Source organism: Dipodomys spectabilis, unplaced genomic scaffold (assembly GCF_019054845.1).
Source record: "Dipodomys spectabilis isolate Male_0828 unplaced genomic scaffold, ASM1905484v1 ptg000054l, whole genome shotgun sequence".
NCBI classification, from domain to species: domain Eukaryota; kingdom Metazoa; phylum Chordata; class Mammalia; order Rodentia; family Heteromyidae; genus Dipodomys; species Dipodomys spectabilis.
The window spans coordinates 37,919,185-37,940,939 of record NW_024870731.1 but is presented as its reverse complement, the minus strand read 5'-3'; the positions used below and the strand labels follow the sequence as shown (position 1 = coordinate 37,940,939).

Here is a 21,755-nt window from a genome sequence, read left to right as displayed (position 1 = left end):
GAAGCCCGTTCCCAGCAGCAGTGGGGCCTTCTCCACATGCCGTATCCCGTCGCAGGTGCTCTGCTGCTGACACCCAGACGCCACAGGTAGGGCGGACCTGCTCCACCAGGGTGGAGACCATCCCAATCTCAATGATTCTCGGTGCAAGCTGGCAAGCCAGACAGAGATTCCTATCTTCCGTGACAGGGTTCAAATGAAACATGACAACCCTGTAAACACTGCCACCTCAACATGTCAATGCAGAACTTTCTAGAACTGGCTGGGACTTGGGAGACCAACCACACACACTGCCACTGGGCGCTGGGCAGTGTGAGGAAGCAAAGAGAAAGCCCAAGGGAACAGCAAGTCCCTGCCGGCTAGGGTGCGCATGCGTGGCTGAGCACAGCCCAAGGGAACAGCAAGTCCCTGCCGGCTAGGGTGCGCATGCGTGGCTGAGCACAGAGCCCCTTTTGGTTTTAGTTAGGAAAGCCTGTGTGGATCCCAGGCTTGCCCGATGATGGAAAAAAGTCCGTGCACATAGGGTACACTGACTGGAAAATGAATAATTTGTATTTTTTTTTCAGTTGGCGAATTTATAAAGTGGAAGCATGGGATTGGAAACTACTCACTGAATTGGAATTTAATCCTGACCCAATTCTCAATGCACAAAAACTGGTCAAAAAAGAACACCTACGGGGCTGGGAAGGTGGCTCAGTGGTAGAGTGCTTGCCTTGCATGCATGAGGCCCTGGGTTCGATTCTTCAGCACCACATAAGCAAAAAGAAAGAAGCCAGAAGTGGCACTGTGGCTCAAGTGGTAGAGCGCTAGCCTTGAGCTGAAGAGCTGAGGGACAGCACCCAGGCCCAGAGTTCAGGCCCCACGACCGGACCCAAAAAAACAAACAAAAAAAAAACCCACCTACAATTCTAGCTACTTAGGCTGAGGATCACAGTTCAAAGCCAGCTCAGGCAAACAAACTCAAAACACTCATCTCCAATTAACCACCTCCACCCCCTCAAGAAAAAAAAAAAGCTGGAAGTAGAGCTGTGGCTCAAGTGGTAGAGCACCAGCCTTGAGCAAAAAAAGCTAAGGGACAGCAGGTAAGCCCTGAGTTGAAGCTTCAGTATTGGAAATTAGAAAAGGAGACCATGGCCTAGGAAGGAACACGTTTTTCTCCATTTGGAATGAATAGTTTTGTAAGAACATTTTACTTGGGGGCACAGAAATGGAGGGACAAAGGGTGACCAAATATAGGACTGGTATTCACTAGACACTGTGCTGACAATGAACTCATACAACTGATAGGTAGGGTTGGAGGGAAAAACTGGGACAGAGTGACAGAAGGGGTGGACCCTGTCCAGTAAGACATGTACTCGTTACTTGTCTTACCTAACTGTAACCCCTCTGAATATCGTCTTTATAGTAATGAAAAATTAAAAACCCCTTTTACTTTGGATTTATTTTTATCCTGGCAGTAGGTACCTGTCAGTGTATGAGTACGATGCACCACCTCTCCCAATCCTATGGGACCCCTAGCAGGGAGTGTGACTAAACTAAGCTCCAACTGTGAGTGACCACGGTTTCACCTGGACACCACGTGGCAGCACAGGCGAGGCCCTGGACTGCAGCTGCCGCTGTCACGTGCCCGGTGAATGACCATTGTATGAGGCTCTCCCCCATCCCTGAAATGCTTTTCCAGTGGTTTTCATCGGAGTTACCATAACAATAGTTATTTATTTCTCCTAATAATCGAGGTTCAGCATTTTCTGAACCAACCTGATCACCAAATTAGCTGTAGTTTGAATTAGTCCTGAGGCAAGTTAAGTAACTGGAATAGCTTTGCAGTCCCGAAGAAATGACAAATGAAACCCATCCGCCACTTTTATTATTCTGCATCATTTATTAAATATTTTTATATATGCATTTACAAACTTGACTCTCAGTTCAGAAATCTGCTATTGATACGTGTTGAAACTTTTTTTATTTTTATTTTTTTTGCAGAGAGGCTCTGGAGTAAAATGAGACCCAGGTACAAAACTAGGTAGCAAAGTTCCCTCATCCCTCTCATCCATCCAGACAAGAACTCAGGTGATGAAGGAATAAAGCCAAAGCGCGGCTCTTTCACAAGAGGTCCACGTATGTCAGTGTTCAGTGTTCAAGTACGGATTCTCAGGGGACAGCTCCAATCTCAACTTCACATGGATGCACAGAGTTTTCATCCTTCGCCACGGTAGCCAGATGGTTCCGATGAAGGAAAATACAACTCTACTGTTTGGACTAAAGAACCTGGAAACCACCATCGGTGTTACCTTATTTCCTCAGAACATGACATCGAAATTCACCCTGGACGTGATACTGGGTTGGCCAACAAATTCTCAGTTATCTCAAACAATACTTAAAAGGTTCCCTTTAAAAAAAGAGTTCACTAAATTCTTCACAAGCTAAAGTGTGAGCCTCTAATATGGCTCTTACTTAAAGATGTAGTTTAAATGATAGATTTAGAAGCTTAAAAGTATCCTTGAAACTAAGGTTGTTTTTCTTTAAAATGAATGTTGATTGTACAGTTTCTAGACTTGGCGCATGTCACTAAGAGACAGAGGCACGGATGCTACTAGCAAGGAGAAAAAGCATCACCATAGGATAATTACATGGTATGGGATGCCCAAGGGCCTGAAACTCACTATTAATATAATTCTGGCAGCAGCATCATTTGATATTTAACCATTTATTACATAGTATTCACACACCAGCTTCAAAGATGGACACTCCCTTATTAGGGTATGCGGGAGTTACAAATTTGTCGTGATTACATAATTCGTATTGCACAGTTTTATATATATGTATATATATATAAATGACATAAATACTGGCTATACTAGTTTTTTAAATACAAAATACATGTCGTATACTTTTAAGTCAATAATCTGGTTCAAGTGCAAATCAGGTGCTTTCTTTAGTCCTTCCAAGAAAGGCATTTTTTAAAATATATATATATATATTTTTTTTTTTTGGCACAAATGAAAAGTCATTATGCCAACAAATCTACTTACAATACATATATCCAAACCTTTAGAGTAGCAATCATATACATATGGTAGAAAAACTGAGTATTTACAAATGTACTAAGTGTGGACGCAACCTCAGTGGCTGAAATCAGAAGTGATTAGCCGCACCCACACCGCTGATAACTGAAAAGGGTAAATACCACTCCTGTAGCGCATCTGCTTAGGCCGGCTGCTGTGGGTTGACATTCATGTGAGGAGGATGTCCTAGAAGGCCAATTCTTTGTTTCTGCTTCCTCTGTTCTGTCATCTGGAAAGTTAAAAAGTTTCATCATGAGACCTAGATACTTCCTGTGCGTCAGCTCATATGCTGAACCATAGATTGACTAAACTCTGTGGTTAGGGTTGGTACTGAAACCCACTTTCTACAAATACGAGTCCTGTCACCATCTCAAACACACAGAACTTCCAACACAGGGTCTTCCTAAGCGGGATGGGGGATTCTGTGGCCTCTTCATGCAACGTGACATTCAGAAGTACCGCTGCTACTTGTTTCATAACGAAACAACGGAACAGGACAAGCACAGGGATTCTTCATTGTTTCCCCAAACCATTTCCAAATGACCCATTGGAAAATGGTGGCTTGGGAGGAAAAGTGTCCACACGGCCTGCTATCAGGAAAGCTGTGTGTTTAGAGGAGATTGTGCCCACTTCCGTTAGGAGCTCGGGCTGCTTCCTGCCAGTGCTGCTTTGATGGGTGGTTAGATGGGGGAAAAAAACCCATCTAGTTCTCTATTTTTATTGATCTTCCTTGTGTGATCCTGGGGCTTGAACTCAGGCACTCTACCGCTTGAGTCACAGCTCTACTTCTGGCTTTTTGGTGGATGATTGGAGGCAGGAGTCTCACATACTTTCCCGCCTGGTCTGGCTTTGACCAGTGATCCTCAGAGCCCTCAGCCTCCTGGGTAACTAGGACTCCAGATGTGAGCCACTGGTGCTGGGTACCCCATTCCCCGTGGAAGATGAGAAGTCTCCATTACATCTCCCCAAGGTCCAGAATGACTAGATGCTGTACACGATGTGCTGGCCTCCAATGCTGCCTTCCTTGCCAGTCATAGAGATGGAAATTTCCTGAAGGCAGGTTCTCAGACAAGTGCTTCCATAGCCCTTAGCAAGAGAGTTCTTTTTTTGGCTGTGGAGCTAAGGGTGTTCTTGTATCTCTGCTGAGTGTTTTCTACGTATTTTAGGGTACTTAATTCCCTGCATCAAGACTTGGCTTCACTCAGTTACTCCTGGCTCTGGCTCTGAGGCTGATATGTAAGCCAGTTAGGATAAAAAGGATGTATGAAGGATACAGGGGGTGAGACGGTACACAAGTGGCTAACGGTTCCTTGCCTGGAGTTCTGGTTCCCTAAACTGAGAGGAGTCAGGGTAGAGGCGTAAGAAAGAATGTGGGCTTGGGATGAGACTATTTCCTTATGGTGTGTCATTTACCGGCTCAAAGTCCGTTTCCTTATTTAGGGGTGGCACTTCCTGTCTCCTGGCTACAGTTGACAGGACAGAGGGGTGCTGCTCACTTCCACGGCAGGGAAGATGCAGAGATCTCGGTTTTCAGGGAAACAAGTTTTGGTTCAAAACAGTGAGAGAACCTAACACAGGAGTAACTTCTCCAGCTGCAACTTCAAGGTGGCGTGGTTTTTTTGTTTTTCTTTTTCCAAAGCCTCCACGTTAAGAAGCTATTTTGAAGCTCTAGTAAAAATGCTTTTCCTTTTGTAATGAAGATGAAAAACTGGACAGGGGTTGACTATTTCCATAAGGAAGCTTTTCCTGAAGCGTTTCTGCAGGGACCTGTCGGAGGGCCGGCCAGCGGCCTCTACGCTTCCCTTGGGGAGTGGCAGGTGGCAGGGCAGCGGGAGGGAATGGGGAATAAGCCACCATGACGCTCAGGCCAGGCCCTCATTCAGCTTACAGCCATTCAGCCGAGAGCCTCCTTTCCCCAGCCTCCATCGTGAGAGGGAATCCAATGAAAGTCAACGGCAGCCATCTTGAGCTTGACATCCTAGTGTAGTCCTCTCCTATCAAAGTGCACTTCTGAGCTCTCTCAACCCAAAGACTTCCCCTGTGCTTGCGCTTCCGGTAGCTCCTCGTAGTGAGAGAGGAGCTTCAATCCCTGCAGCCTATGCCCTCTAGCAAGCGAGTCCGAGCTGATGCGCTGGCTTCTCATTCCGCAGCCATCACCTGCTGCCTTCTTTACCGTCCTCGCTTGACTTTTCAGGCTGGCTTTCTACCCACCATCCTGTTCCCCCCTTCCTCCCACCCCAATCCCACAGCTCGCTCCCCAGTGATGAAATCAGTGGCCCATTCTTCGGTCCTTCATGATTTCAAGCACCTAGTACCTATTCAATTTTACTTCTGTTTTCCCCGGAAAAAAAAAAAAAAAAAAGGTACTTAAACTTCACCATATACTGCAGATACCAGAGACTTGGTTAAATTACAGATGAAAGGACTCACAACGGGTCCCAAGATGGGGCCCAGGAGTCTGCCTTTCTAACAAGCTCCTGGATGATGAAGATGCTGCCCGCTCGGGTCTTAGCTGTGAGGACCACTGTTCTTTGGGGGAGCTTTTCAGACCATGGTCACTGTGGATATAGTTTCATCTACTTAAGCACTTAAAAAGTACACAAACCCTTTTTGTCCTATGAAAGAGGGAGGGCTGGAGAAGGCCGTCTGCAGCTGAGGATACAAGAGGCCCAATTTGTTTGATCCCATTCTGATCGCTTGGCCTTTAGGATGGCAGTCATGCAAAGCTGCTGTTGTGACTTAACTGACTGGTAACAGGAGAAGGAACTGGGCAATGTCTAAAGTATTTGTGTCCCTTTGCCCTTTAGTTATCCAGTAAGTGGTGAGGGAACAAAAACAAAACCCAAAAATTCTAAGGACAAAATCTGACCAATGAACCAAGGCCATCGCTCCTGGCCACTGAGGTTTCCTACATCATCTCCTGCATAGTCTGATTATTTCAGGCATTATTAGCCCAAACCTGACTGTGTGTGTGAATCAGTTCACACACAGTCTGTCTACTCTCTCATCCCTCCATCCATCTCTTTTCATCTTACTCTAGGGCATCCTTACTGTCCGTTTCTATGACCTATATATCTGTAACGATCAGAGCACATCCTTAGCAGAGTTTCATCTAGCATTCTTTCTGGACATGTGCAACAAAATTTGACTCCATAACAATATTCATCAGAATCATTGTATAAAGTAACTGCATTCAAAATCTGAACACTGGCACTTCCAGTTTGAGTAGGGTGAAATGTCTGCGTTGCAGTGGAGTTCCGCTGGGCTGGGGCGGACAGTGGGTGCCACGCTGTTCTTCCTGTCTGTACACATAGAGAGAGCAGCTGGAATGTCTGTAATGCCTCCTTCTGACTGCAGTCTGAACAAGAAGCAAAGAATATGTGTAGCTTTACAAATCAGATGCAGCTAAACATCCGAAAGCTCTTGCACGGAAACAGTCGGCACTGAGCACAAGTGAGCAAAATTTAATCTACTAACTCAGCCTTTAAGAGCTTATAGGCTGGCACAGAAAATAAAGTTCATCGACAGCACAGGAACACCACAATATGGCTTACGAGAAACCTTACCAGTCTTTGAAAATCTGTGTTCAAGGCAGACACACAGTAAGGTCCTGGTTATTTAGATTCTGAATCCTAAGGAAACTCTAGCAATCAGAATTATTTTACAGCCCTATAAAAGTGGTCCTGCACATAAGATGATGACCCTGAAATACTGAGAAATAAAACAAAAGCCTCTCTTGAATACAAATATGCTGACTTAATAGGAAAACATGGATATGGTTTAGACTTTTACAGGTGTTTTCTAATGTTCTCTCATACCCGGCGAGCCCTGAAACCAAACTCTAGCCCTAGCACCTGAGAAGGTTGTAGCGTAAAGATTCAACCCGCCTCCTTCTATGTGCATGCTAATAGCCCACTCCCTTTCCTTCCTGCCCATAGGCCATGAGTGTATAACACACTATGGATTCAGCTCCACTCATCTCCTCTTTACTCGTCTCCAAGTTGTAGAAGGCAGAGACTAGGTCCTCCTTGTTCTTGTATCTCCATACCTAGTGTAGTGTTTGGCAAAATGTGTGGTTTTCCAAGTGTTGGTTGAAAGGAAGAAGTGAGTTAACCAGAACATTCTGCCATTCCTTGAGCATGCCATGCATTGTCATGCCTTTGCTCATGCCAAGTCCTCTCCTGGGAAGCCCCTACTGCATTTCTCCACCAGCTCAAAGGCTACCTGTTGGTGGGATTATTGGCGCATAATGACTTCCTCACTCCAAGTCTCACACTGAACCAACTGCCTACTCTCCAGATGTTGCCCTGGTATTCTTTTGTGGTCCCACCACGGGGAAAAGAACGTGAACAGCATTCGGTGAGGTCTCTTGGATATTCCGCTCTCCAGTTAATGGGATCGATCACCCTCTTGCATGAAAAGTGCAACATGCTAATAGGATCTGGATTTGTCAAGCACTTCTTTTATTCCTGGCAACAACAGATAAGGTTCGCTGTCTTACAGAAAGCCAGTCACATTTTCAAGAAAGTGAAGCCTTTGCTAGGTATTTGCTCTTTTGCATTATAAAGGAAACATGCAAAGAAATAGTAAGTTCTTACATTAGGTCTCCTCCTTGGAATAAGGATGTAAGAGAATCACATTTTGTATTCAGAATCTCTTAGTAGAGGAAACTTGAGGATGAGATGCATCATTAGTAATTCTAACCAACTATCCCTTTTTCTTTTTGGTCAGTCATGGGGCTTGAACTCTGGGCCTGGGCACTGTCCCTCAGCTCTTTAGTTCAAGATGAGCACTCAACCACTTTGAGCCACTTCCAGTTTTCTGGTGGTCAATTGGGAGATAAGAGTTTCATGGACTTTCCTGCCCCGGCTGGCTTTGAACTGCGATCCTCAGAGCTCAGCCTCCTGAGTAGCTAGGATTGCAGGTGTGAGCCACTGGCACCGGGCTCCTAACCAACTATTCTCGACAATTACAGAAAAAAGTGACACTGCTGCCCATGTTTTTACTTATACCCTCTTCTCAAGAACTTTTTCTCCCCCAATGGGAAGTTTAAGATAACCACCACCAAAGACCTCAGTAACAGTGAGGATTAAAACTAAAGTCATCCATATTTATACAACCATTGTTCTATCACCAGTTTTGGGGGCAGAAGAAATCTACCAAATATCTAAGTAATGAAGCAATTTTTATTTTCCAGCTTTTTTTTTTTAGACCAGTGAATGGCATTCTTTCATAAAATTGTTTTTAAAAAAATCAGTGGTAAGAGTTTCTTGTTCGTTAATCATGTGTGGGGCTTTTTTCTCTCTAATATTTCCCCCTCCATAGGACAGGAAGCCTCACAATTACTGCTCAGACGCAGTATTTCTCTAACAGATCGGTGTGACTTGTTATATGTAACCATTTAAGAAGTCTTTATGAGTCTTGTAACACCAGACACAATAAAACTCACATCTATTCAACAAGTTGATTCTCCAGCAAATGCACTATGTGTTAGAAGTAACACCATCTTTAAAGGAGAGCACTGGCTAACTTCTTGAGTAGAACCCACCTCCCCTCCCCTCCCCCCCCCACCCCCCCAGCAGCTGGAGTGTAATTATCCTGTCATTCTGGGCGCACTGGAACTCAACTAAATCAATCCTGGTAAAAGTGCTTGAGAATGTACTAGTGCTCTTCACACTTCTTTGTCGCCTATAATAGCTTCCAAGAAAAAAAAAAAAGGCTCAATTTAAACATCATTCACAGGGGAAGAGTTTTTCTCAGGAGTGCTTCTAACTACCAACTTTTAAACAGACAGACAGACAGATGACAAAAATATAAACAGGGCTGGAACCAAGCAGTTTGAACCATATTGATTCGAATGTGAGTAAATATATCTTAGTGCCTACTTCATCAAATTTTAAGCCAAACTCTTGGTTTAACAGGAACACGTCTACCTTGAATTTGATAAATGCTGAGCCTGTACTACGCTCTGCTGTGTGTGTGTGTGTGTGGGGGGGGGGGGGGGGGGGGGGGAAGAGGCCTGGAGGCCTTGTAAGCGCATGACTTCTGAAGCGATCAAAGCTTTATTTTTTAAAAAAATGAGTAAGAACTTAAAAAAAAAAACCTAACAGTCAACCATGAAAGGCAAACAGTACAGTGACAAAATAACACACACCACGTGACAAAACACATGTACCACATAAAAGCAACCCCACACTGCGTGGGGGGGGGGTAGGACCCCCACTGTGGTGCTGTTATGTGAAGCTGCAAACGTTTCCTATGACCTCTGTGCATCTTCATCTAGAAAACAAGGGGTTGAGTAAGAGGGCTCTACGGTGGGGTCAAGACGGCCTCTAGCTATAGAGCTCTGTTCAGTCCCGGGATGGGGCTCACTGGTTTGCAAAGTTGAGTCTTAAGGCAGTTTAAGAATCATGCTCAGAACAACTCAGCCCAAGAGACTCTGGGAGGCCAGGGATTTTCAACAGAGCCTGAGCTGGGCACTGCTGGCTCACGCCTGTAACCCTAACTTACTCGGGAGGCTGAGATCTGAGGACTGCGGTCCAAAGCCAGTCCAGGCAGAAAAGTCCCCAAGAGACTCTTTTCTCCAACAAACTACCAGAAAACCAGAAGTGGCGCTGTGGCTAAAAGTGGTAGAGCACTAGCCTTGAGCTGAAGGGCTCAGGGACAGAGCCCAGGCCCAGAGTTCAAGCCCCATGACCACCACCACCAACAAAACCCACAAAAAACCCCAAAACAACAAAAACAGAGGCTGGAGGAAGGGGCTGGCTTCGTTTTACTTCCATGCAATATCCCAAACACAGTTGTTTTGGTCTTAAGGAAGTGCCCAATCGCTCGCCTTAACAGAGACACCCCCTCCAGAACTTCCAGATGTGCTGCTGAGCAGCAGTCACGACCGATCCTGGACCGGTGTGTGGCCAGGGACCTGCGTGAGCTGCCAGGCTGTGGCTGCTGCAGTTTTGGTGTCATGGGCCAGAAGCACAGATGATTTCTCTGAAGAATGGCACCAGACTTTGTGGAGACCTGAGTAGCTCCTTAATTTAAGTCTGCTGTAGATCAGAGTCATCAGATTTTGTTTTTTTGACACCTAATTTAAAGCATATGAGGTAACCGAGCCTCTTAATACCACAGCTAACTGAGGAAGAAACGCAGCGTGGGCCGCTCTTCAGCCTCACGGGCAGAGGCAGCTGCAGCAGCCGATGAACTCATACGTCAGTCTGGCCGGGGAGACCATTTGTCAAACGTTTCACAGCAGGGCAAAAAAGGTAATAAGCAAACTAATCTTGTTAGATCTTTATTAGTTTCACTTATTCTGGTTATTATTCATTTTGGGTGGCTACCAGCTCGGGGCTGTGGACAGCCTTCATCCATTAAGCCTTCTTCGCTCATTAGCCTGTTCTCGTTTGCATCTCAGGACACGTGAGAGAAAAGAACTTGAGCATCAAATGGTGTCTTAGGGCACAGTCAGGAATAATTTAGTTGGAAAATAAATATAAGTCAAAAGAAGGCTTATTAAAAATGCTCTGTAAACAACTCCAATATTGTCGAGGAGGTCTTCGGGATTGATACTGTACACAAGAGTCATAAATCACCTGTGCGTGCACCTTGCAATTTACCTCCCGGCAGGCTTGCCTGGGATCTACTGCTGAGCAAAATTTATAATCTCATCTATGGAATTGATTATAAAGCTTCCGGAAGCTCATATAAAAATGCTGAATTGTACCCATCTGTACATGATGATCCAGTTGGCCACAGGAAGTCAAGCTCAGGTCCCACCCACCATCCTGGGCTCTAGTCCTTGACTGGGAACAGCAGCGTCCTGTTGTTGCTAGGGAACCACCCGAGGTCTGCGTTGTGTTCATGCGAAGTGCATCGAAGGGGGATGCAATGTATCAGGTTCAGTACACACCTGCCTGCTGCCCCGCCCCAACCTCGGTCAAGGGGCACAGCCCTGGCTGTGCGGGTGGGGGTCAGGGTGAACGCGAGTGGCCTCTCTGCAGCCTCAGACTCTGGGAAGGCAGGGACTGCCTTCTCTTACTGATGCCTGTTTCCAGCCAAGCACCTGGCCCGATGCCTCTCTTCTGGCAGCAACTCAGTACGCTTTTTGACAAGTGAATTAGGCCAAAAGGACTTTCCCCAGGACTATGGTTTATCCATAGGATACTGAATTTTAAAAATAACCCGGTGAGATTTCAACCTATCTGAGGATGATGAAGCAAGTAACTTTTAATCTCATCTGTGACTAAAGTAAAAAAGGTTCTAGCTTGATGCACTTGTGTTTTTTTTCTTTTTGGTTCAGCACTTCACTGAAGTAGTTTGCATTTCCTCGCTTATTTTTGGTTTTGTTTCTCACATCCACACCGTGTCCCCAGCAACCCTGAAAAGAGTCCCTGAACGGGGCGGGGAGGGAGATGGAGGGACTGGCTGGCGGGTAGCATCTGTCCTTCTGTCCAGGTGCACACGGTCACACAAGCATGACTCATTTTCCCCTCTCGTGGGGTTTTTGTGGTGCGTGGTGGTGGTGAGTGTTTGTGTGGGGGGTGGGAGGGATGGGGGGGTAGGACTCCCCCTCTTCCTTACCTGGTCCTTCAATTCCGACAGTTGGCCAGAGAGATTGGTGACCAGCTTCATGGTGGACTCCAGCTTCTCCTGCAGGTTCCGCAGCTCGTTTTGCTCTCCCTCCGAGTCACTGCTCACCAAGGACATGGCCCGCATCCTGGGGAACCAGTCCAGGTTCCTTTCCTGGAACCCACAGGGGAGAGCGAGGGTGAGAGTTCTTCTTTTAGTCAGTCGTGGGGCCTGAACTCTGGGCCTGGACGCTGTCCCTGAGCTCTTCAGCTCAGGGTGAGCGCTCTACCGCTTGAGCCATAGTGCCACTTCCAGTTTTCTGGTGGTTCATTGGAGATCAGGGTCTCATGGACTTTCCCGCCTGGGCTGGCTCTGAACCGTGATCCTCAGACCTCAGCCTCAGTGTGAGCCACCGGCGCCCAGTGAGAATTATTTCTAATAGGGCAGAGGCAGGAAAGCCTTCACCGTGTGACTTTCCCAAGTGACATCCCTCATGACATTGTCTCTGTCGCAGTTACTGTTCTGTTTATTTTTTGATCATTTAACAACAATCTTTTTAGTTGTAACATAACGAAGCCCTTAATTCTTTCCTGCCTCCCCCCCCCCCCCCCCCCCGCCCTGGGCTATTTAGCAACATTGTCCAAAGGGGTTTCACGTCACTGAAACATGTCCACGTGTGTGTGTGGTGCATCTTGATCAGTGTCACGCCTGCCCCCTCCTGAATGTTGGTTTTTGTTTCACAGTCCTAGGGTTTGAACTCAGGGCCTCATGATCTGCGTCGGCCTGTTTGCTCTGCTGTCGTTCTAGCCACACTTTCAGCACCTCATCCCCCCAAATTCTTAGTTCTTAGAAGAGGAACTCACTGCAAAATTAAATACAGAGGGGAAAATGGGTTTTCAAGTTAGAGTCCCAGAGCGGCAACTTTGAATACTGCCACTGCGGCTCTGACCTTTGCAAATGACTTTCATGGCTGACGAGCTCTGCCTTACGTTTGGGTGAAACGGGCAATGTGAAGGCAGCCATTTTTAGGTGCACAGGTTCAGCGGTGTGTTTTTCATCTTCCCCAGTGAGGCTCCCGCCCTGTCGAGTACCCGGGGCGACCCCCATCCTGCGCTCTGTCTCCGAACCGGCCTGTGTCAGTACTCATGTTGTGTATTTTACAAAACCTTACTCTAGATAAGCTATGTACAAATACTGGCAGTAAAACGAAGCTGAAGGCTCTGTATTCTGGCATTAAGAGGTGTGTGTCTATGAGTTTGTGTGGGTGAAGGGGTTGTTAAGTGGCCAAAAATGAGGAGTGGGTTCCTTAACCGTGTCCCCAGCTTTTAGCTAGTGGACACTGGCACTCTGTCCGGGTGGATGTTGTCTGCTAGTACAAGTCAGCCCTTCTGATGCCCTTCTGATGCCATTACTTATACATGTGAATGGTATTTCTCACCGTAAGTGAAGTCTAAGCAACAGGAGCCAGGGACAAAAAGGGATTCATTCTAGATCTGTTTGCTATCATTCTCACCTGGACCACATGGCTGGACCACACACAGAGAAAGTAGTATTGTCACGTTATGCATCTTATGAGTCAGCCACATTAGTATATTAGTACAGTCAATATTTTCTGGAGGTAAATATTTTTGGCTTTAAGGACCATATGGTCTCTGTTACAACTATACAACTACTAGGCTAGTATATACCCTTCCCCCCCTCCCCCCCCCCGCCTCTGCCCGGTAATATATAAGGAAATAGACGTGGAAATATTCTAATGAAGCATTTCAAAATGGCGGTGGCAGACCGGCTTTGGCCCATGGCCAGAGTTTCCCAACCTCTGCTGTTTCTAATAGAAGGCATCAGCATAGTTAACATAAAAAGCAAAAATTCCATGAGCCTATATATCACACATCGAGTGAGATCATTCAGCTGTTCTGACCCAAGGCAATCGCGTAAGGTAGAAGAACCAGTTACACAAAATTTCAGAGGGCAAACCACCTTTCACTGGGGCATCACGTGGATTTGAGAGCAACTGAGTAAGACGCCAGGAGGGTGCACCAACTACCGGGAGCTCACTGCTCCGCTGCCTCTTGGGAGGCAGCACTGGCAGCGGAAGGTTGGAAGGATACAGGGATGGACTCATTCCTGCATGGACCCTGATCATCTAGGCTTAAACAGTGGCCTGTGCAGTTTGCAGCCAACACTGGAGGACAAAATGCAGTTCCTACCTTCCCGAATGGACAGAAGCACGTGACTGGCATGTGACTTCAAGTCTGTGCCTGTAGAGTCATGGGCAAAAAATCATTCAACAAAATAGCCCATGTTTCAGAGGCTGCCTTCTACACCTGCAGTGGGCACTGGTGAGTCGGGCCTGTCATCCCAGCTACTCAGAGGCCGAGATCTGAGGATCATGGTTCAAAGCCAGCCCAGACAGGAAAGTCCGTGAGACTCTGAACCCCAATAAACCACCAGAAAACTGGAAGTGGCGCTGTGGCTCAAATGGTAGAGTGTTCACCTTGAGTTGAAGAGCTGAGGGACAGCACCCAGGTCCAGAGTTCAAGCTCCACAACTGACTAAATAAATAAATAAAAATAAAAAAAATTCTGAAGTGTTTCTTTGCTAGAGAAGTCACTAGCTCTCTACTATAAAGCCGCAGTTGACCTAGCACTGGTTAGAGTCATTGTCCATCCATCTGCCCACCAAGAGAATAATATCCCCATGATCAAGAGTATGTGATGCCCAGTGTTCCAGAAGGCAGCATCGCGGAGGGGCGACAGGGGTGAACAGCCCCTGCCACTAGCTAACCAGCCCGTGAGAGGAAGAGACAATGACGACCAATCCGGCAGTCAACACTCAAAGCTGCACACCCAGGGAAGGCCAACCCCAGCTGCCAGAGGTCCAAGCTACCCACTGTGGACTGTTAGAAATGTCGGGGGAATACACTGAAGAGGAAACACCAAGAAGTCCATTTGCACTGTCTGACTCTGTGCAGTCTCCGGGCACACCACCCATTAAGATATGACAGAATGTGCCCATCCGCTGTCTTACCCCTGCATGCCACCTCTGTGTGCACAATGCAAGCAAACCGAGGCTTCAAAAGGGAGAGTGACGTGGCCCCAGGGTAGAGGTCAGACTAATGACTACTTTCTTTTTTTTGGCCAGTCCTGGCGCTTGTGCTCAGGGGCTGAGCACTGTCCCTGAGCTGTTTAGCCAAAAGCTAGCACTCTATCACTTGAGCCACAGCTCCACTTCCAGCTTTTTGGTCATAATTGGAGATAAGGGTCTCATAGACTTTCCTGCCCGGGCTGGCTTCGAACACTAATCCTCAGATCAGCCTCCTGAGTAGTTAGGATTACAGGCATGAGTCACCTACACCCAGTGAGTGGCTGTTTTCTATAGGAGATCCTGAGAATTATCTAGTGCTTGCCAATTGTAAGTTATAACCGAGGATAACTGGGGATATTTAATACTTAACTTGAATTCACATAACAAGTATAAGCCTTGAAAGTATTTTTAAAAAATGTAACAAATTTTACAGATCCTTCTGGATCTCCACATGCTTGGCTCATGGGATACAACAGAAAGATATAATGGTATCTCAGTACAAGATATAAGCATGAGCTTCCAAGACAGTCCCGGTTGCTGCCTCCCGGACATCTTGAAGGGAGAAATGGCTTGGATACCTAAAAGGAGACAGGGCTCCTCAGTTGAGGAGTGGAGATCTAGAAAGAAAGAAAACAAGCACGCTACACAGCAGTGGAGAGGACCATTAAAAGACAGAACCAACTGCCAGCAAGTGGATGTCTAGAACCCTCTCTGTGAAAGGGGCAGGCCCGAGGAAGGTCAGTTCTTGGTTCTGCTGGTGCCAAAGGGGCAGAGGTGGAGGAAACACCGGAGTAGCTGGAGCTGGGGGTGATATGAGGGAGACTGGCTCATTAGTGAAAAGCATGGGGTGGGGAGGGAAAGAGAGGGGAGGGAGAGACCGGGGTGAGGATGTTCTGCCTCATCAGAACACGGAGTTAGCAAGGAACAAGGACTCACCTGTTGTAACTTCTTACTGATGTGTGGTTATATGCTGCGCAGCCTAGAAATGTTAGTGAATTCATCAGAAATTTGGCTCTCCAACCTCTCATATGTTCATTTGCTTAGCAGACCCTCCATAAAAATAGGAAATGCACATTTCCAAAGGAGACTGCATGAATGAGGTCCTCAGAAAATTCCAGAAGATCCATGCGTGAGTCTGCACACAGCTTCAAGTTCAGGGAGCAGTATCGCTTCCTAATCCTAATAACAAATGACTGTATAATGACAGGTAAGAATGAGAATTGCTTTCTGTGGTAGATTTCCATCTTCTTTCCTGGCGTGTGTGATTTCTACCCCTTCCTCCCAGCAAGGACTGTCTCTGAACAAACACAAAATGCAGGCTTCTTCCACTTCCTGAATGTGTATGTGTATGTGTATGAGTCTTGAACTCAGGAGACTGGGCACTGTCCCTGAGTTTTTGTGCTCAACACTAGCACTCTACCACTTGAACCACGGCTCCATTTCTGAATTTTTGGTGGTTAACTGGAGATAACCAGTCTAGCAGGCTTTCCTGCCTGGGGTTGGCTTTGAATGGTGGCTCTCAGATCTCAGACTTCTAAGTAGCTAGGATGACAAATGCGAGTCACCGGTGCCCTGATAGTTTCTGTGCCTAGCTCAGGGCCAAGCGCTGAAGATCCAAAGAGGAGAAGGATGCAGGTCCGGCCTGCAGCGTGCATTAGTTCAAGGACTATCCCATGGCCATGGTCTAGAGCAGGGCTCAGGCTGTGGGCTTTGCCTCTGGAGAAGCTCTGGCTCCAAGACACAAGTTGCCAGTGAGTGCTGACTGTGCGAAAGGGGCCACTGGTCACCAAGGCCACCACCTGCTCCCGTAGTGAAGGAGAGGACTGAAATCGACATGCTTTCCCCTTGATTTGTGTGGCTATACTCGCACATCTGTAATCCTGGGACATGCAGGTTCTATGGCAGGAGTACATAGGCAGCGATAATGCATCTGAGGATCCTATCTGCAGGTTTAGCCCAGGCAGAAAAGTCTGTGAGACCCTGTATTACCAAAAAGGCAGAAGTAGAGGTGTGGCCCAAGTGGTAGGACGCCAGCCTTGGGCAGAAACAGCTAAGGGACAACGCCTAACACCTGCACACCCTACCCCAAGGACCTGGAGTAAAGCATGAAACTGCAGCTAACTGTAAAGATGTCAAGAGAACCCCCCCTCCCCCTGGAAAGGTTACAGGCTTCTCGGGGCCATAAACTCTGACCCTGGGAAGATGCCTTCATCCTCCATGGTCCAGTCAGAGACCTTAGACACAAAGGAAGAACAGCAAAAGAAGAACTGGAGTTTCACCAGTCACCCCTACCACCTCCTTCAATTCCTCATAATGAAAAGCTGGTGCAGGAAGGATCCCACAAGTTCCTAACTCACACTACACAGAATCCAAGCAGCCTGGGTAGCCTGCTCTGAAATCTGTAGACTCCCAAATTTGAGATCCTAGCTATTGCTAGTATTTTATTATTTTTTTTAGTGCCAGTACTAGGGGCTTGAATTCATGGCCTGGGCACTGTTCCTTAGCTTTTTGGCTCAGGGCTGGTGCTCTACCACTTGAACCATGGCTCTACTTCCGGTTTTCTTTGTGGTGGTTCACTGGTGATAATAGTCCCATGGACTTTTCTGCCTGGGTTGGCTTTGAACCATGATCCTTGGATCTCAGCCTCCAGAGGAGCTAGGATTACCGGCGTGAGCCACCAGCACGCAGCACTGCCAGTATTTTAATTAAATAATCATCTGGCCTGTCAAGTCAAATATCAAATTACCCAGTAGTTAAAATTAATTAGCAGTTCTAGCCAGACTGCTCTCTCAATTTCCAGTTGGTTTTGCATCCTGCTCATTCACTGTGGTGTAACGCTCCTCACCAACAGGTTCGGCTCGGCACAGAAAATCTACAGCTCCAAATTAAAATGTTTAGACTATTCCAATCTCTAGTGTGGGAGCAGAGAGAGAACACCTAAATCCTGTGACTTTCTATTCAGCTAAGGATTGCTTAGAAAATGCTGAGCTTGTCTGAGTGCTAAATTATTCCAGCAAAGCCTGTCACCCGCAGCTCTCCACCAGCCTGAGTCTGAAGGCCTAGCAGTGTTTGCATAATCGTGCCAGAAAAAAAAATATCTATTCAGGATCAAAACTATGGCTCACTGTCTTGGCTTCAGTGTAGTTTTTTGGGGAAAAAAAACTCTAATCTTTGACTAAGACATTTTGTGTGTATGTGAACTCTTTTGGGATGAGTACGTGTTTGAGGTGGGCGGGGGGGGGGGGCGTGGATTGTGGGGCCACAGAGCATCTGTCTCTCTGGGTCTGAGACAACCCCTCGGAGCTTCCCTAACTCTCCTTGCTACTGGCAGCTCACATGCCAATGTCATGAGGCACTGTCTGCCCTGGTCCGGCTACAATCCGGCCAGGCCGGGCTGTTCCCGTCACTGCAAGGGTTTCCTCTGTCAGAGCAGACAAACTAACTGAAGCCACAGCCGGAAGCCGGCTGACCACAAGCCCCGAGGTTCTGCTTAGTTCTCTTCTAGGTAAAGCTGGAAAAGTCCCTGCAAAGGCACACGCTGAGGTGTTACACCCAGGGGTGGCACTGACCAGCCTCTTCAACGTCCTTGACTGGAAAGGGGGGGGGGGGAGGGAGGGAGGCAAAGAGGAAGAGGAGGAAGGAGGGAGGGAGGAAGGGTGGTAGAGAAAGGTGCTGGATGGTCTGATGCAAAGGCTAATTATTCTGAGTTTTTTTTTCTTCCCAGGTTCAAGTGAAGAGGCTGTTCCAAGAAAGACTCCTGAGAACCATCACTCAGACAGTCTGCTCAGGTAGGGAATTCAGTTGATCTCCTAAAGAGTCGGATGTGAATGGCTGAATCCACGGTTACTTTAATGGCCTATAAATCTCACTAGAAAAAAAAGTTTGGGGTGGGGGGGGGAAGAGGGGAGGGGAGGGTGAAAGAATTATGAGTCATGAGAAGAGGGTTCCAGATAAAAGGGGCTGTGGCTCATTGAGCCTGGACCAGCTCCTTCCTCTAGGCAGATTCTAGACCATCTTTTCAGTCCAGTGGCAGCTGCATTTCTTCCTGTTTTTCTTAGCAAGCAAAAGTGAGACAGGAGTGAGTGGGGGGGAGGGGACCCTTCATTCCCACGTGCTCAATCCCTTGGGAACGGCCCTTTTTCCAGAGGAGGAAGAGGATGGGCAGGACTGACGCTGACACCTAACTTTGCGAAGGCAGGGTGCAGGACCCTCGGTGTGCTCGAACTCACCTCTTTGGTGACCTAGGTAACGAAGCTCATTTCCCCCCTAAGGCTACAGTAACAAACAAGCCAGAATCTCTTGATCATGATGATCATGATGCTCAACTGAAATTTATATGTTAGAAAAAAATCACGAACAACCCCCCCCCCCCAAAGTTTGGACATGGTAAGTGGTACCAGAGGCTCAAGAGGGGAGAAAGGAATGGACGGGAAGAAGGGGGAGGGGATGGATGGGGGAGGGGGAGGGGATGGATGGGGGAGGGGAGGGGGAGGGGATAGACAGGAGTGAGGGGGATGGGATTGACAAGCAGGAGGAGGACAAGATGGAGGGGGGAGGGGGAGGATGGATAGGGGAGGAGTGGGATGGGGGGAGAGGAAGACATGGACAGGAGGCACAGATGATTCCAGAGCAGTGGTTTAGTGTTCCTGAAACTGTAAAGTAGATTGGTGACATACATTCCTCCCAATGCATAGAATATGCAACACCGAGATGACCCTGATGTCAACGATGGACTTCAAAACTAACAGTGGACCAGTATTTGTGTATCACGCGTGTATACTCAGTGATTCAAGACTTTAACAAGCGGGCACACGGGGGAAGGGAGGCAGACAAAGGGTCACGGGGCAGGCTGCATTTTCTGCTCCATTTTTCTGTAAACCTGACATTGCTCAAAAAAAAAAAAAAAAAAGTCTTATTTAGAAGATGGCTGCCGCGCCTCTGAAAATCCCGTGTTCTGCAGACCCTGCACAGCTCAGGCGCGGTCTGTGACACGGCCACGGCAGCAAGAGCTCCAGGATGGGGCTGGAAGCCGAGGAGAGTCTGGTGTGACTTCTGAGTATACACAGCGGAGTGAATGAGTCAGCTCCTTCAACTCATGGCGCGCTCTCTCTCCCCCTCTCCCTCACATACACACAGAAATCAGCAGCTACTGTACTTGTACTTGGTTACTGTTAGGATCGAATGACTGTGAACGTGTCCTGGAAACTGTAAGCCGTTATGCACAGCATTATACACAGTAATGTCACCGCCCAAGGTCACAGAGTTAGCCCCTGATGCAGGTTATCAACCAGGATCCGTGCACCACTCCTCTGGAAGCTAATTTCTCTTTCAGAGATACTAATTTCTTTCTTTCCTCTCCCTCTCCCTCCCTTCCCCCCATCTCTCTTTAAACCAACCCAACCTTTGAGCACTGTCCAAGCTGCTCACAAGTTGGGGTGTCAGCCTGTTTCTGTGTTGGAGCTCTGAATGACATTACCAAAATAGGCCACAGTTATATAACCGTCAGCTGGGTTGCAGTGACCAATTACCCTTCCCAGACTTGGTTAATAGTTGTTCTTGGATGATACAATGTAACAAAGACTGGCTAGTGCCAGCCCAGGGAACCGCACCCTTTTCTGATGAAATCCCTGCGAAGCGCCAGCTGCAGACTCATTCCTCCAAGTCATTCCGGGGCCACAGGTGAAATGCACCCTGGGTACCCGCGGGCACCGTGAGAAAGCAGGCCTCGCCACCTGGCATGGCACAGCTGGATCCGGGGCACCTGGGGCTGCCACCCGGAGGAGACCAGAGGTCAGAGGAGCAGAGAGGAAGGCGCGCAGCTGCCTGGGCTGGGCCGGGGCAGGGTTGGCCTGTTGTGAGATTCCTAAGAAAGAGCAATCCGGAGACTAAGTCGCTCTTTTGCCAAACCAACCTCCCAGCCGCCTCATGGTATTTTGCTTAGGCCACGTCCTTGCATTTTTCAATTAGCTGAAAAATCGACCAGGACATTCCCTGTGGTTATGGTGTCGGCGGCGTCGGCGGTGTTGTTTTTAATAGCAATTTTCATCCATTCTTACTAGATTCCATTAGTTTCCAACACTGACCTGCTAGTTTCATATACTAACAGTTCGATTGTTTGCTTTGGGGAAAGTGCTCACCTTTCCCCTCACCTTCACACACGGACACACAGACGCCATCGGCTCTTTCCTAATATGCCAGGCACATGGCCTGTCTTTATCTCCGTCCACAGGCTTCACAAGGTGAGTGGCACCCCGGGGCCCCAGGTGGGGCTGTGCCAACCAGCTGTGTGTCTGGAAGTGACCGAGTTCACTTGCCAGGTACAGCTCCTCCTAGGCCCCTCATTTTCTACTTCCTGCCCCCTGAACTCTGACCCCAAATATTTAGTCCCTTCCACCCCACAGGAAGCCCGAAGCCAGGTGCTCAGGTCCTCATTCTCACGTTTCCTGGCGCTGCTGTGAAGACTGGGGGAGAATTCTGGAGAGATGAACTGAATGAAAACAGTTCTCTGATTCGGAACATTTCCCAGGTTGAAGTTCTCGTTCTTGCTAGGATCTGACTTCCTCTCAGGCCTCGTGGTGTCTGGGGAACAGCTCACCCGTGGCCAATGATTTCCACGAGTGCAGCAGGGCTTTCTGTCTTAGCTTTGAACTCAAGATCCTCTGGCGACAGCCTCCCACTTGGGAGTACAGGTGTGAGCCACAGGTTTTAAGTACACAGGACAGTTTTTAAATGGCTGCACAACTCCAGTGGACACTATAGTCTAGCTCTAGCAAAGGTATTACTCTGATTGAACAGAAAATGCAGAAGTTAAGGCATGGATAGGAGGTCTAGATTGGAAGGGTCAAGTGGGGTACCCCAGGGGAGGGAGACACAGGCAGGGGAGGTTCAAGGCAAGGAGGCGGAGCGTTAGGGGAATGTGTGTCTATGCCAATGCCTAGAGTATGAACAAACCGGCTTCCTGCTGGTCAACCTAACCTTCTCTAGCCATGGTCCTCATATTCTGAATTCTCACACACCGGAACCTTCAGTAAACCAGATTCC

General features: G+C 47.7%; 1 protein-coding gene and 1 long non-coding RNA gene across 6 annotated transcripts in view; one reads left to right on the top strand and one right to left on the bottom strand.

The window, feature by feature from the left end:
- Positions 1–1,856: 1,856 nt before the first annotated feature.
- Itpr1 (inositol 1,4,5-trisphosphate receptor type 1) overlaps positions 1,857–21,755 on the bottom strand; it is a 297,583-nt gene continuing 277,684 nt past the window's right edge. For all 5 annotated transcript variants that reach the window (XM_042680110.1, XM_042680115.1, XM_042680112.1 and 2 more), the window contains 2 exons: positions 11,640–11,801; positions 1,857–3,291 (listed from right to left, as the gene is read on the bottom strand). In XM_042680110.1, the coding sequence (XP_042536044.1) occupies positions 3,205–3,291; positions 11,640–11,801 (249 nt within the window). In that variant the 3' untranslated portion in view covers positions 1,857–3,204. The remainder of the gene's footprint in view (positions 3,292–11,639; positions 11,802–21,755) is intronic.
- LOC122108137 lies at positions 18,437–19,613 on the top strand. The gene is made up of 3 exons (XR_006147477.1): positions 18,437–18,502; positions 18,860–18,959; positions 19,409–19,613. It is a non-coding gene; the product is annotated as an uncharacterized LOC122108137 (long non-coding RNA).